At 37.2% G+C, this 14,266-nt stretch overlaps 1 protein-coding gene across 5 annotated transcripts in view; it reads left to right on the top strand.

Moving 5' to 3' along the window:
* The window catches only part of ECHDC1 (ethylmalonyl-CoA decarboxylase 1), a 44,364-nt gene that overhangs the window by 15,844 nt on the left and 14,254 nt on the right, over positions 1–14,266 (top strand). For all 5 annotated transcript variants that reach the window (XM_072926855.1, XM_030267836.4, XM_030267840.4 and 2 more), the window contains 2 exons: positions 2,607–2,659; positions 4,640–4,720. In XM_072926855.1, the coding sequence (XP_072782956.1) occupies positions 2,607–2,659; positions 4,640–4,720 (134 nt within the window). The remainder of the gene's footprint in view (positions 1–2,606; positions 2,660–4,639; positions 4,721–14,266) is intronic.

The following is a 14,266-nucleotide window of genomic DNA, read 5'->3' as shown; positions in this document are numbered from 1 at the left end:
GAAGCAAACCTAGGTCCCCTGCCTGTTTTTCTTTTTTGAGTGCTAACATTACATAACCAAATCACGGAAGGTAAATGAATAGTGGAATTTAAATAAAAAATATTTTTCCTTCTGTCTTTATAAGGCTTTGTAAACTGTTCCCAGAGCAAGAACCTCATTCTGGAGTGAGACTTGAAAAGTTGTCTAGCTGAAAAGAAAGAATAGCTCTTAAAGCAATAGCCCAGAGGAAGAAGCACAAAGGAGAATTTTGCTTTCCTTGGTCCCTGTCTAAAAGCCCTAGGACAGAGGTTCCCAAACATAAGCTGTGGAGGAGGACTGTAGAGCAGTTGGAGATAATATGGAAATTATGTTCTATCTGTAGTGCAAATGGATTTGAAGCTCTTGCAGCAATAAGAGCCAGCATTACAGTTTTCTACTTTATGAAAGTGACTTTCTACTTCCCTGTGTCTCTGAGGCCCACACCAAGCTATCAATCCTTTTCTTCCATATGTAGTGCATTTTACTGCATTTTACCTCCCTTTCTGCTAGTTAGATATCTTCTTATTTCAAGGACAGTATTAGAGCTGCAAATATAATTATTCTACTAGACTGGAGCGAACACCTCTTAGAGTATTTTATCTGAATAGTAGCCTTATTTTTCTTGTCAGGAAGGTTTGAAGGGTTTATTTGCCAGGACTCAAGCAATTCTCTTTTTTTTTTTTTTTTTCTGTGCAAGAATTTTTTTCCATGGGATACACAGTACTCTCTCTACCACCTGAGAGAATGAAGACTTTATTTTTGTCTGCTCAGACATAAATGCATTTTCCAAGTTTGTCTGTTCTGGAATTAATCTTTAATTACTATTTATGATTTTGCCATGAGTTGAGAAGGCCAGTTTGAATGCAAGGATTCTGCTGTGATGAAGTGAAAAATCATGTTCTGTAACGAGCTGTTGTGCAGCTTCATCCTGACAGTTGTAATATGGGAATTGTGCAAGTCTGTGTCTGAGAACTGGTACCTTGTATGTTTGTGTGGGCTTTGAACTGAGCTACTAAGGCAGCTATCACAAAAGGTTTGAATGTTCTTTAATTTGGAATGGAAGTATTTCTACTGTTCTTAGGGGGTGTAGGAGATGGCTACAGTGATAATTAAAGCCTTTTTATAACTCAACAGGTGCTAAATTTTTCAAGCAGCCCATTAGTGTAGTGAAACTAAATACACTGGTTCTTGTGTAGGAATTGTCATGGCACTCACATCTGCCAGAGATCTGAGCCTAAACATCATAATGGTGGTTGGCTTTGAGCAGAGTAGCTCTTGGGAATACACGACGAAATGGACAATAAATCACCTGAAACTGGCTTACTGTTATTTCAAGGTTCTATTCCAAAGATGTACTGAAGGCTTACTGCATACCTCTTTCCCCGAGGTATGAGTCAGAGGCTTTTAATTCAGGCAGATTCTCTAAATTGGCAGCTTCTGTAAAACTGTTTTAGAAATTAGAAAATTCTGGTAAAGAGATGTTTGGTTTGTTTGGATTTTTTTTTCTTTATTATTTGAAAGATGTGCTGAAATTTTTACCTACTCATTTTTTATTTCTGCGGTGTCCAAGCATAATTTTTTATCTGGGATAAATAATGCATGTTCAATTCAGTATGTATATGAATATGGTGGTTCTGGATCATTTAGCCCAGTTATTTTTCAAGTTCCTGATTAATTCTACATGTCTGAGAAAGAGGATAACAACGGGGAAGGCAGATAGATAATGATTTTGTCTCAAAATATTTTCTTAGCTCCCAGCAACTTGTGACTAAGACTTCTAAAGCTAGAGGTGTTGTCTTCTTTGTAATAACCTTTTGTTGCTGTTGTGAGTTATGTATGTATTGTGAGTTTATGTAGTTGTTCTTGAATTTGTGTAGAACCCTGCCAAGTGTTCCACATTTTAAGTAAATGTTGTAGGAAGAAATATTTGTTTTGAACATATTTTATTTGGAACCCTATAGTTCTTGTACTGTATTAGAAGTAAACAATTTTAATTTTTTCACTGTTGATTGCAAGGAGATGTAAAACACAAAGGATGAGAGACATAAGAAGAATCTTCTTTCTGGTTTGTTTTTTTTATTTGTTTTGATGTTTTGTGGTTTGGTGGGGTTTTTTTGTTGGGTTTTTTTTTTAGCTGAGACACTTTTGGCGCAAACAATAAAGGATTTAATTGGTAAATTGTATCTTGTCTAAAACTTGATGGATTTGGGAAATTAAAAAGTATGTAGCACACTATGGCTTTGTACAGAATTTAAAAACTCAGATTTATGTGTCTTCAACTTGAAGTGAGAAGAAAAAATTAAGAGGAAACACTAAAATTTCACAGCATAGAGATTCAGTATTGCAATTGCTTTTTAACTGAAATTTATATAAGTTAGTTGAGTTCTGATTTTTTTTTTTAACCTGATTTATACTAGGTTTTCTATTTGTACATAGTGGGGTTGGGCTAGAATTTGGGCAACATGAACCAGAGACAAAACCCTGCTGAAGTAAATATAAAGAATGCTTACTCCTGTTTACTTCATCTATGTGTTTAATTGCTTCACATTGAGATCACATAACAATTTTTAATTTCCTATTCATTGTAGGATGGGATGAATATGTGTATGTTTATGCAAAACACCTTAACCAGACTTATGAGGTAATATATTTTATTTACCCATTTATGAAGTAATTCTAAGTATCAGAATGTATTTTGGCTAACTCTTTAATGAGATGTTTAAAGATAAACATGTAGTTTTATGTATGTAATTTTGAATCCCAGACCTTGTATTCACACATGTTAATCAGGTAGGTATTTATGGATTTAAATTAGACCGTAACATTTTGCAACCATTACATTTTCCAGAGATTGGAACAGGGAAAAAAAAAACAAAAAAAAAACCAAAAAAAAAAACCCCAAAAAAAAAAAAAAACAACCAAAAAAACCCTAGCCTTATATGTGTAGAGGTAGGAGATACCCAGAATTAAGGAAATCTAGGCCTTCAGATTTTCTGAAACTCAGCCTCTCTAACTCATTAGGAATTGGTAGTTCTTAAATAATAAACAGCCACAGGTCATGCAGCCTACATAGGTAATATATATTTGGCATATTTATTTAATCTTCCCACTTCACAAGAGGAGTGTGTCAGTTCTACCATCTGGTAATTCTGAAAAAAACCCTTTCCTTTAGACTTAGCTTCCCTTAAGAAGTCACGTTTCGATTAAATCCATTTGTGGTAGAGTCTTGTTTTTCTGCTTAGAGCTTTTGAAGATGAATATTCTTTGTTTTCAGGTAATCTATATGAGAAAATGTTATGAATTAACATTATTTCTGTAAAAGTACCAAGGAGATTGGAAACTTATATTAATAGTACTGTAAGGAATCCTCAGGATTGGAAGACATTTGTGTAAGCTTGTCTCCATATAATTGAAATTGATGGGGCAAAGGTGAGAGGAGGAAGATGTATGAAGATTAAGTCCCCACCTGAGGTGTGTAGACTTAGTGTATCTTTAAGCTGTAGTTCAGGGGGAGCACTGAGCTGCTGTCTGGGGACATCTGTTGTAGATGGGATTAGTCTCCTTCAGAGCTGAGGCTGACTGTGATCCTGAGAGAGGTGCCTCAAATGGATTAGAGTGTGAATGTAGCCATCTTGGAGCCACATCTTCTGCTTTCTCATAAAGCACAGGAAAGATGAGATTGCCCTCTTCCAATGGGTTCCCTTGTGTCATGTATTGTATGAACTGTGCTGCAACTTGTAAGTGAACTTGGGCTGTAAGAAAGTGTTGGTGCTTCTGTTAAAGGAGAGGTAAAACCAGATGTGGTTATGATTAGGATGCTGACTTCTGAATGTGGTTTGTAAACTGCTCAAAAAGCTAAATGTCTTTTCATAGTAAATGATGAAACAGCTGTATTAGTGTGCAAATTCTGTGACTAATCAGCTGCCTTAATTTCTTAAGGAACTTGCCTTATCCTAAGTCACTGTTCATTAGTATTCATTTCACATCAGCAGTGGGGAAACATACTCTTCCTTCCCTCTGTCCTTTGTTACCTTGAACATGATTAAATACCTTGAACATGATTAAATACAACACCAACAAAGGTAACAGATTGCTGCTTTCCTCAAAAGATTTTGTCTGCAAAAAAAGTTTTGTTGATAACTGAGATAGTAGCACTCTGTTTGAAGAAGCTGCTGAAGCTGTCATGGTAAATCTCATTAATTTTAGATAACCCAGCCCTTCAGTTCTTTGTGTCTCTCTCTGCTGCTTTCTGTGGTGCACTGGCTTAGAGCAGAATCTTGTGATGCTATCTTGTCACTCCTTGCAGGCAGTTTTTTAAGGTATATTCTATAGCAGGTATTTTTTGTAATGTGTGTTTTTCAGTACATGATCTTTATTTTGATTCCATTTAAAATATCTGTGTTGCTGTTTCATTTTGGGATTCTGTCTCAATTATGCAATAGTAATTTTGACATAAGTGGAATTGGTGTTGTGCTGATTGCCCACAAAGATGTAGTTATTGTATTAAATTGGAACAGTATATTTTTCTCAACTTCTACTGTAGAAATGGTTTGGTCGAATTGTTTTGTAATTTCTGAAAGGCTAAAAGCATGAATTTTGCTTACTAAAGTCTCTTGTGCAGGTTGCCTTTGATCAGTGTTGCACTAGTTCAAGGAAAAGCTTTTGGAGGAGGAGCAGAACTTACCACAGCATGTGATTTCAGGTAAGGCTAACAAGTTGTGTAGTATTGTGTCGGGTCAGTGATTTACCGATTGTCCAACTGAAATATGAGAAGTGGGAGGTACCACTTCTACCAGGAGTAATGATCCTGGGTTCCAAGGCATTTGCAATGAGATTTTGTCATCAGACTTCACAGGAAAAGAAAAGCTGTTGTTTCTGCAAAGTTATGTGGTTTGGGCCACAGTGTAAAACAATAGTAGTAAGGAACTTTAGCAACTGACTGTGTTACACACCCAGTAGGTGCAACTCACCCTTGAGTGAGAGGTAGGAAGGTTCCAAAATTGTGTATCTCCCTGTGTCTCTTTTTGTGAATGTCATAAATAAAAATAAATAAATCTCTTCACTATTCATGTATTTCTTGTTTTGTGTTTATTATTTGTAATATAATTTTGTGCTGCTAAGCTATTGAAACAAAAATTTGAAGTGCAGAGGAAAAGAAATGAGGTTTCATCCCTGGTTTTTTTCGATGCAGGTGCAGGGATTTGCTAGCACAAAACAACTGGCAAAAAAAAGAGGGCTATAATTAAACAGGCAGAATAGGAATGGGAAGACATTAAAGTAATAAAATGTCACTTTATATAAACCATTGCTGATGTGCAAACAGCCTACAGATGTAGCAGGATAAGCACAGTTAACAGCATCTCTGAAAATGAGGAGCTTTTAGGGAAGTTTTCATCTAAGAAAAGGAAATGTGCTCTTGAAAAGGGCCTTAGTGCCTGAGCTGGGAAAGGAAATGCCCTGAAGAAGCTGAAAGAAGGTACACTCAAAAGTAAACTAAACTAGAATATTACAGTGCTGTTCCAGGTATCAGGAGCAGACTTTGAATAGAGGAGATAATATCTGCATTGTATGAGCCACTTGGAAGCAATCTTCCTTTGCTTTGAAAGTAGATGTGGCTGGATCTTTCTTCATATCTGCTCAGCACACAGTGAGCTGAAGCCCCAGCTGTGATGTGAGTCCAGGCTGTGTTACAAATAGCAGAGGGGCTTCATGTTTGACAGCTGCAGTGCTGGCAGGAGAATGCACCTGGGAGACTCAGCAGACCTTTCTGTATCTGTGAGCCTGTCAACAGGAAGTGTTTCTTGTTATATCTAAATAAGCATTTAAGGAGTGGGAATATAATGGAATGGAAATCTTTTGGCTTTCTAAAATATGTAGTCTCTACTTACACTCCAGCTATGCTGTTTTGACATGCTGTGTAATTATAGGCCTTATCAAGTAGCTTTTATTTGCATGAATTGAGCAGCTGCAATTCCTCTCATGCAGTGCCATAATTTTCATAATAACTACAGCTGTTGATCCATCTTCCATTACTTTCTACACACCCATCCAGTGCAACTAAATAACAGCGATTCAGGAGCAGCAAATGGGACTTAATTAATAACAGCAACAAGACAGAGAAACATACTCTGTGCTGTTATTGCTGTTGAATTTGAGAAATTTAATACTGGTGGGCAAAATTCCAGAGTTTTTTTTGAGGACTGTAAATAGATATTAGTGGAATAGGTATCCTGTCCTCAGTCACTAGATGAAAAAGAGGAACATGAGACAGAAATCAGAGCTTTGTTTTCTTATTTGAATAAACTGTTTGGACATTTTATTTTTCAAAAACAAAATGGGTTTGTTTTTTTTGCTTTTAATTCTAGATTTTCAAATGCAGTTCTGTTTTTCACAGTCTCTGTTTAAACTACTAAACTGCTTTGTTTTGGCCTGAAATATTTTCTTATTTTTATCTCTGCTACTTTGTACTACATTAACTATATTGATATAGTTTGAACAACTCACTTGAACCAAAATGACCAAGATACCTCCTCTGAAATGTGGTCTGGCAGCATGATACACATCTCTACTAAAGTAGAGATGTGGACAAATCCAATTTTAAAATAGCTGAGGTGGTTTAAGGATATTACTGATACATTCGTCTTGTAGCGGTTCTTGTGGCTAATTGTCTCACTCTGTTTTGAGCTGGCTCATTTTAAATTGGATTGGGGAGGGGGGCTTGTGTAAACTTCGGCACATTTATTGCTTAAATAAGGACAATGATAAAAAGTGAAAGCATTTTAGGTTAGTCCACATTTAATCTGGAGGAAGAGGTCTTCTCAAAACATCTTCAGTCTTAGCTGTTTTATGTGTTTTGTTGCAGTATGGCTCTCCAGAAAAGCAGTATCCTTATAAAGACCATAAACATGTTACTAGGGAAAAAAAAAAAATCAAACCAGTCCAGATGAGGGCAAGGTAATTAATTTCCTTTCAGACTTTTTCTGATATGAAAATTGGAAAGATAAAGCTTCTGACACTAGAATTATTTATCTCAATTATTACTGCAAAACTGGGTAATGTAGACAGTTACAAGTATGAAACTTGCTCAGACAGCTGAGCATTTTAGTAATATTTTCAAAAAAAACTGCCTTTTCTAAGTATGCCAGAGTTGAGCACATGAAGGTGGCTCATGTTTTCTGCTGCCAAATGTTAATTTATTTTACAGCTCTGCATGACACTGCAGCCATTTCAATGAGGCGCAGAAGTGAATGTGATGTTTGATTTAGTGGTGGAATTTTACAAATAGAGGGGCCTGCTTTGGGTTCCTTTATGCAGAAATTTGATGTGTGTTATGTGCTTACACAATGTGTGAAGGTAAGGAGAGCAGATTTGGCAGGATTAGTTGAGGACTTTGGACAGGAAAACAGGAATGGTAGTGGATTGTTGGCAGTAAGCTGGCAGATACGGGGAAGAGACAGTTGGTAGTGAATTTATTGCAATTAGCAGATCACAATAATCTCTGAGTGCGGTTGCTGCAATGCACTACCAAGTAATAGCCAGAATAACTAACTTTGAATTCTGAGCTGTCTTGTTTTCTATTTCATGTTGGTGCCTTTGAGAAATCTCGCTGGGGCAATGTCTGTGTATGTCTTTTACACACATCTACGACTTTAAAAATTTGGTCCAACATCACCTGGCAAATGGACTTCCATTGTATCTGAGTGCTACTGAGACACAGAGTCTCTTTCCCCCTATCTCCTTTTTCCTCTGTAATGCTGCTGCAGTCCAAGTAGAGGTGTGTCTGTATCCCTGTCGTGTCAATCAAATTTAAAAGTTGGTGTCTTGAGGCAGAGGGTGAGAGTGCAGAGATAGAAAATCTCATATGATTGATCTCAGAATGGGCTCATAGGTAGAGACAGCAGTGATTTCCTTTCCTTCTTTAGAAAATAAAATAAATTTCTTCAGCTGTAGTTGATGTTGCACAGTTAAATTGCAAAGGGCCAGTTTCATTACTGTTGTAAGTGCTGAGCTAACTATTAGCTTATGCTAATAATACTGCATTTATCAAATTGGCCTTCTTTCATTTTAGCGGTGTGTTTTCTATATTTCTGTGAAATATGTAGGCATGCTTAGTATTACATGCTAAGGTTAAATATGTTCCATGAAACACTTAGTAAGAGATACAATGAAATCAAATGTTTTTAAACAGCTTTTGGTGTGTGTGTGTTCCTGTGATAATTTATGTTTATTTGATTCTACAAGTTGTATTTAGTGCATTAAATGCAACATACAGGAAGTCAGAGCAACAGAAGATAATCTAGTCTCTGCATAGATGTAGCTACACTATGACCAACTTCTCAGTTGTTTCACCTTTCAAAAAGGAGAAGTGGAAGAAACTGTAAAGACTTTAGTATTCAGCAGCAAACTTTTTCAAAAACAGGTTTTAGAACATCAGAGCACAGCACATGAGCTTCTTGGGAAATCTTTTGCTCTATACAAGAATTTGGACTTTTAATTTTATCAGGAGGAATATTTAGGTGCACAAGATGCTACTATTTGTAATATGGGTGCCTCAGGACATAGTAACGTTTTTCATTGGGTACAGCCTGATATGAATGTAGCAACATGGCATTCACATATTCATGAATTCTTGCAGAGTCCAAGCTCACAAAGCACTTTTCACTCATGTGACTGTAACATTGCTACACATCATCAGAGAAAAATCAGTAGCCAAATCTGAGAGTGAGTTCTCTGTAGAAGCCTAAGAAATAAGGGATGAAAATGTGTATGTATTAAAAAACTGATAGCTGGATAGCCATAGAGTCAACCAAGGATTGTTGGTAATAACACACTGACAGAGAGCAGGACGTGGGTGGAGAAGGGGTCCATGTGAAGGTAGAGCAGCACTTTTCTGGGACAGATGTCCTTGTTCTGGCACATCAGAATAAGCACAACACAGTACAAGGCAACTTTAGGAATGAGGCTGAGAAATGGACATGCACTGTAGTGGAGGTTTTAGACCATCAAAGACCCTTGAAGCCTCTAACCTATTTCCAGAAAGATCTAGAAGAAAGAACTGTGCACGATAACTAATTTGCATAGCAAGTGAGAAGCTTACCTCCAGAACAGGGTAGACATGTCTATAAAAAGGTATCCCCACAAAGCCTGGGCATGTGTGCACTCCAGGACCCGGGACACTCCAGCTGGATCAATGCTGGTGCTAGAACAGGTGATCTCTCTAATTTTCTTTCTTCCTTTCTTTCTCACATTCCATTTCATATCTATCTCTCTTCCTTTTCACCCTACCCCTTATCCAAAACCCACTGCTGTGTGCTTATGTTGCGAGGTCAGGGACCCAAATAACAATGTCCATGCCAAGTGTGTAGATTGTTAATAAAACTCTATAAGCTTTTGCAGAACTCTGACTTTTGCCATTCCTTTCAACCATGAGTGTCTATGAATCTTGGGTTTTCCCATCTCCTTAAGGGTGGGACACTACATTTTCACAGCTTCAAGTGCTTGCTATGTGGCATAGATAATTTTTCTAAACTATATGGAATTTTGGTCTTATATATATATGTGTGTGTGCATGTGTATTTAAAATCTCCTGCAAATCAGTTGGCAATTTTAGAATTCCAATGCAGTCCTACATCACTTTACATTTTTAGAGCCCTGGGGGCTTTGTTACTACAAGTTTCTGGTTATGATTTTAAAAGTCTCACATTGCCTGCCCTTAAGAAGGCTGTTCTTATTTTTGGCATGGTACATTTGATGTCTGGTTAAGTAAGCACTGCCAGAAATGGGATCAAGAGCTTGTGTTATTTGCCTTGTATTTATGGGCTGGTATTGGGGGTCTTTTACCAGTTTTCAATTGGGATTGAATTTTGTGTGCTTACATTCTTTCAGGAAGAGGATTTTTAGATGTAGTCTACAATTCAAATTTACGACTGTTTAATTTTAGTAGAAATTTAAATAACATCAGCAAAGCATGAATTTGAATTGATGCTTTCTTTCTGAAGTTGTCTTTTTTTGCAGGGATTTACTTAATTCTAGGTTTTTAAATTTGTTTGGGTTTTGGTTTTTTGGGGTTTTTTTTGCCTTTGGGAGGCCAAACCATCTTATCCTGGGTAAGTGAATTTTTTCTTAGCAGCATGTGTCTATGTTTTAACCACTTGTATCATGCAATCTTACATCCTTTCTATTGAACAAGCCTGTCTGCAGCTGATAAAATGTGCTGCATGATAATAATAAACAGAGATAGTCCAGATAATTGAAAACTTAGATAAGGCAGATTTTAGAGAATACAGGTCTAGACCCATTCTGATATTTGCTTATACACTGAGCTGCTAATCCACCATAGAGAAGTATTTAAGTTTCAAAGTGAATTTGAGGAAAAGAGTACAAATGCACTGGACTTGTCCATTCTGCTTTCATCTGCAAAGTGACTAATTCCCAGTTTAGCTAAACTGGCATTTGAGGTATTTGAGTTTGATGCATCATTTCTGATCTTCACCAGTATGTTTTTTCTATATATATATATTTATTAACAGATAGCTCCACAAATTGGATAATATAAATTGTGAGAAGCACTTATATATTCCAGTCTGCTGGTTTTGAGGTGAGATTATACTGAGCTGTGGTTTCATGAGCACAGAGTGCCTGAACAGCTTCCTTGGGTATGGGAGAAGGGTGTCCCTGTTGCATATTCTCAGCTCACTTCTTACTTGTGGTTTGCCAAGCACCAGTGAAGATGCCTGTATGAGTCAATTATCTCACTGAAAAGCAACAGAAAGCCTGTTTTTCTTTTTTCTGTTTATACAGTTAACTAGAGTGACTTGTAAGGTCATATTATATTGGCTGGAGCCAGTGTGTAGGAGGAGCTAGGTCTAGGACATGGCAAAGAACTGTAAGGGCTGAGAATACAATCTGCTCCTTTTGGCTCTAGAGAGATGTTAAATACCCTCAGACTCCCTTGAAGCCACAGCTTTCAACTGCCTAATTTTACACTGGATCAGCTTCCAGAGAATGACTTCCTGAGTCCCTGTTTAGCTCTTTTATATTTCAGCCCTGTCATGTGCTATTAAAGCACGACAAAAAGAACTCTTCTTCTCTTTATCACTCCAAGTAGCAGTATAGTTAATGTTGTAGATCTCTGAAGGGTAATCATCCACATCAGGGTTGCTGTTCATTGAAAGAACCAGATGTTCCCAAAATAACTCAGTTTCCCTGGGTGTAAGCAGGTGTTGTGTAAGCAGGATCTCAACCTACTTTCACTGTAAATATTGCCTTCAAAATTACAATTTCCAGTCTTCCTCTTTAGGCTCTGGTTTTACTTCTGTCTGTGATCCAAAACAAGGTCTTAGCAAAGATTTGGAGCCCTGCAGGCTGGACCTCTGCGTTCCTCTTCCTTCCAGATTTATGCAAAATTGTGTGAAATAAGTCTGTAAACTGTTTGAAATTTTTAACCTTGGTGGCTTCAGCTTCCTGGATTCTGTAGTCAGTAAGAAATTAATTACTATGCTGTGACTTGGCATAGTAAGAATAAATCAAATAGTAAATTATTATGCTAAATAGATTCCTATTGTGCTTAAAGTTGTGTGTATAAGAACTTCTTCTGTATCTGTGGTCTGTTACTAGGTGTTATATTCCAGTCCTGTTTTGTATGCTGATGATTCACAATCATAAACAAAAAGCAAATATATAGACTGAGGAAACCCCAATAATTTAAATCAGCATGGATTTGCATATGTGTGAAAGAGACTATGATTGTAAATAAAAAGATAGCAGGGCAAATTATACTTTTGGTGATAATTGGTCACACTCTTAGGCATATTTATGGACTCTGTTACAGTTTGCTGAAAATGTGCCTGCTTCTTGTCCAAGTAGTCTGAACATGACATCAGTGATCTGAAGTTGGTTTGAGATCCCCATCAGTATAACTAATACTCTATAATAAAAAGTAAAGAGGAGAAGCAGCAGGTTACTATGTCAATGTGGAATTTTAATGTTAAATTATTTATCTCATTTATGCCTTTTTGAGTTATATCATTGTGCTCTTCTCTCCCTCCCAAAAAAAAATCTCTGAAGACGTGTATCATATCTGGAAAACTCAGGTCACAGTCACTGTGATAATTTAAAAAAACCCAAACCACGACAGTCAGTATTTTTTTGTTTGAAATTAACATGGTATCCTGACAAAGTGGCAACATTCCATTATAATTGAATCACCAGTGATTTCAACTAAGTAAATGATCTCTCTTTGCTTTAGTCAGAAATTGTGTAGGAAGTGCAAATGCAGCATTGGTAGCACCACGTGCAGAGACAGCTGAATTTCTAAGTGTGTTTTGTTACTCTGTGTCTTGTGAAGGTTTGTTAGTGTGATGTTATGTTGTATTTTAAGTTCTTTAATGCTGTGAGTTGCAGAAACCTGATACATCAAATCCATCATAAAGTATTAGAACAGCTTGAATATGGCATCTCTCACTGCTGATGTCAAGAAATGCTGTTATTTCTAGTCAGCTGAATTCAGGCAGCCGAGGTGATCATTGTGATTTTTGACATTTTAGATGGCAAGCTCAGCCACTGCTGGGAAGCCCCTCCTCCCCTTTGTGTATCAATTGTAGAGATTAGCAGAAAATGTGATTGAAATATTTCTGCCTTAAGAGATTCTTGAATTTGGTCTGGGAGAATTTTGTTCTGCTTTCTATGGTTTTGTTAAACATACATGATGAAAATAAAAAGATGTGGGAAGCCAAAGTTGTAAACATGGTTTGCATATATGCTGCATGAAAGTGTGCACATAATTAAAAAAATACAATATTTCCTCTTTGAAAACGAGCTCCACTGTACTTTTCTTTATTATTTATTGAGGAATACTGTCATTTAAATTTGACTAAAAATTTATAATCAAGCACCTTTCCCTCCAGGTGGTCTTTTTCATCAGAGAATCTGGTAAAATATCACTGGATCTTTCCTGATAGAAATTTTTGCTTTAGTCTAAAAAGTATATCTCTTGTTGAAAATGTTTGTTTGAACAGAATCCAAATAGCTCTACTTTCTTTTTTAGGAAGGAAAGACTCATGTAACATTTCAGATTTCCAGCATGAGTAATTTTTCTCTGAGCATTATTTTGGCATTCACTCACTTGTGTACAGGGGCTTTGGCAGTGTCTAAAGAATAGCTTAAATCTGCTTCATGGGTAAGGCCCAAGTGCTATGACAAGATGAAAACTGCTCTGAAAATAATTGTATGGTAACTGAGATGCCTGGGACCCACAGACACCAGGGTATAGTCATAACTGGGAATTAGAAGAAAAGAGTGTTAGTAAGATACTGGTCATTAGCAGGGGCAGTAGCCCATGGATTGCTATTTTACATCTGCAGGTAGTACGGAGGATCCAGATACTGCATCTTGAACGATGGGACATCAGTCCAACTTTATGGCTCTGGGTGATTCATGATGTTTTTGGAGTTTATACTGCACACTTCAGGAGAATTAGAGCTCCCCAGTGTAACTATCTGCTTTATTCTCTTGGTTCTGTGTGTTCTTAAATTGTGATCTGAGCCCGGCGTGTGTTTAATAAGTCTTTGTAAAACCATGCTGCTCCTCGCTAGTGTGCACACAGGGGGTGTTAAAAAGGTCCAAGGCAGCACCTGTGGGCAGGGCAGTGTTTATTGCTATCTGTGTAATAGTAAAAAGTTTGTCTCTCCTGCCTAAGAAAGACCTTTTAATTTACTTTTTCAGCTGTTTTCTGAAATACTCAGCTTACTTGGATGCTTAGGCACAAGATGAAATGAGGGAGTGATGTGTGGCTCACACAGCTTTTTTGTCACATCGCAGATTGAGAGGGGGCCACCCAATGTGTGTGTGCAGTGCACATGGTCTGGCTGCATGAGTTCTCTGGCCAGCCCTATCCCCGTCTCCACCAAGTCCTCCTGCATGGTGCTGCCCACCTCCAGCACTGTGGTGGAGATGGAACCTATGGGCATTGCATGAGAGCCTAAAGAATTATCATCCTGGAAAATGGAGCAGATTCACCTTGTGATTTGGCCAAATAATTTTCTTTCCTGTCAGTTTATTGAAAAATGACTGGGAAGGGAAAACAAAATGAAAATGCTCATCTTACTTCTTTTAATACTGCTAGTGGAGTTTTAATCTGTCATGCTTTTTAGGGGCCCTTATTTTTTGCCTTGTGATCTGCCATCTAATTCGATTTTTCATTCCTGCTGCAGAAAATGTCTTTCTGCAATTTCCAATACCCAGCTTCATT

The sequence above is a fragment of the Taeniopygia guttata genome, chromosome 3 (genome assembly GCF_048771995.1).
Source record: "Taeniopygia guttata chromosome 3, bTaeGut7.mat, whole genome shotgun sequence".
NCBI classification, from domain to species: Eukaryota; Metazoa; Chordata; class Aves; order Passeriformes; family Estrildidae; genus Taeniopygia; species Taeniopygia guttata.
This window is presented reverse-complemented; position numbering and strand designations above follow the sequence as displayed.